A 1,437-nucleotide genomic window follows, 5' to 3' on the forward strand; every position below is an offset into this window, starting at 1 on the left:
TCCTCCAGAGAATGAAGATTATGTAAGTTTTACTGACTGGCACTCGCGAGAATGAGAAAGCAGTTTTGAGTGTGTTCATACAGACTTTGCTGTGGTTGCCCTGTCGTGTAATAGATAGTTTTTGGAAAGAGGAATTTACTTTTGTGGAATCTCTTGGTAGTAATTGTGGGGTTTTGTTTTTTTGTTAGTTAGCCACTTGTCTTGACAAACAGGAAAGATCATATAGTTTTGGAAAAAATGCCATTGTTCCTTTATTTTCTGCTTTCTTTTATTTCTTATGTAGAATCTCTTCAGTCAGTTTAAATCTGCTCCTTCTGATAGTCTGACGTACAAACTAGCTTTATGTCTTTGTATGATAAACTTCTACCATGGAGGAGTAAAAGGAGTGGCACATCTTTGGCAAGAATTTGTGTTAGAAATGCGCTACAGATGGGAGAACAACTACCTTATTCCAGGGTAAGAATTTTTTGTTGCTGTTGTTTTGTCACAGAAAAAATTCTGTTTCAAGAACAGAGTGAGTTTACTGTGACTTATGAAGCATACCAGCTTGTTTTCTAAGTTGCAAATGTTATTATCTGTTTTTACTACCCTGTTCTTCCTTGAAACAAGAAAAAGGTAGAGGGTAGGGAAAAACACCTGTGCCTTCCTCTGAAAACTTCGCTATGCCTGGGAAGGATCAAGTTAAGTTGCTCATTCACTGTGTGAATGAAGGTGGAGAAAAAACCCCAAAGCTTATCCAAATGCTTGCCTTCCAGTTTGTATTATTTAAATACAAAGGAAGGAGCTGATATGGACAGAAACACCTTAGCTTTTCTAAGGGAGCTGTTCCAAGTTCTTGCTGGTGTAATAGCCTTTTCAGACAGCTAATGCTGTCTCGAGTATTCCAGCTCTTCCAGGTTATGTCTGATGTAGTAGAGCTTGTTGCAGACAATGAAGGATTCTGTCAAGCTGAGGCATCAGTGTAGAGCAGAAATTTATCTGCAGTATCACCGCAGGCTTAGAAGTAAAGTCAAAAGTGCTTAATTTTTGTTTGAAAAGAGTTATCCTTTTAACTTCCAAATGACAAACTTGACCAGGAATGCAGAGTGTGTCTGTTCCTTACCAGTGTGAATGATCTCTGAGCTTCAGAAATGACCTCTAGAAAATAAATGTAGTTTAATCTCTGGGCTTGTTCAGTCACTAGTGTTTCTACTGAGACCGTAGAAGAGCTGCATAGTTGTAATGGTGGGGGTGGGTTCCATGTGGATATTTGTCTCTTTTTTGTACTTCATATGATTTAAGACCACGTGTGTGTGAAAGCTTCAACTTTATAATTGATAATGGTTATACTTCTACCTTTTGTTAGATTAGCTAACGGCCCTCCAGATCTGAGATGTTGTTTACTGCATCAGAAACTTCAGGTAAATATCTCAAATTTAAGAATGATTTATTCCGCGC

General features: G+C 38.1%; 1 protein-coding gene across 1 annotated transcript in view; it reads left to right on the forward strand.

Annotated features, from left to right (window-relative positions):
* Nucleotides 1-1,437, forward strand: part of RAB3GAP1 (RAB3 GTPase activating protein subunit 1 (catalytic)) — a gene marked incomplete at its 5' end in the record, with an annotated part of 15,190 nt that overhangs the window by 4,684 nt on the left and 9,069 nt on the right. Inside the window, 3 exons of the mRNA XM_010019407.1 lie at nucleotides 1-22; nucleotides 284-456; nucleotides 1,346-1,400. The exon at nucleotides 1-22 is cut by the window's left edge and continues 98 nt beyond it. Coding sequence (XP_010017709.1) covers nucleotides 1-22; nucleotides 284-456; nucleotides 1,346-1,400 — 250 coding nt within the window. The remainder of the gene's footprint in view (nucleotides 23-283; nucleotides 457-1,345; nucleotides 1,401-1,437) is intronic.

The sequence above is a fragment of the Nestor notabilis genome, unplaced genomic scaffold, assembly GCF_000696875.1.
Source record: "Nestor notabilis isolate BGI_N333 unplaced genomic scaffold, ASM69687v1 scaffold3218, whole genome shotgun sequence".
Lineage (NCBI taxonomy): Eukaryota > Metazoa > Chordata > Aves > Psittaciformes > Psittacidae > Nestor > Nestor notabilis.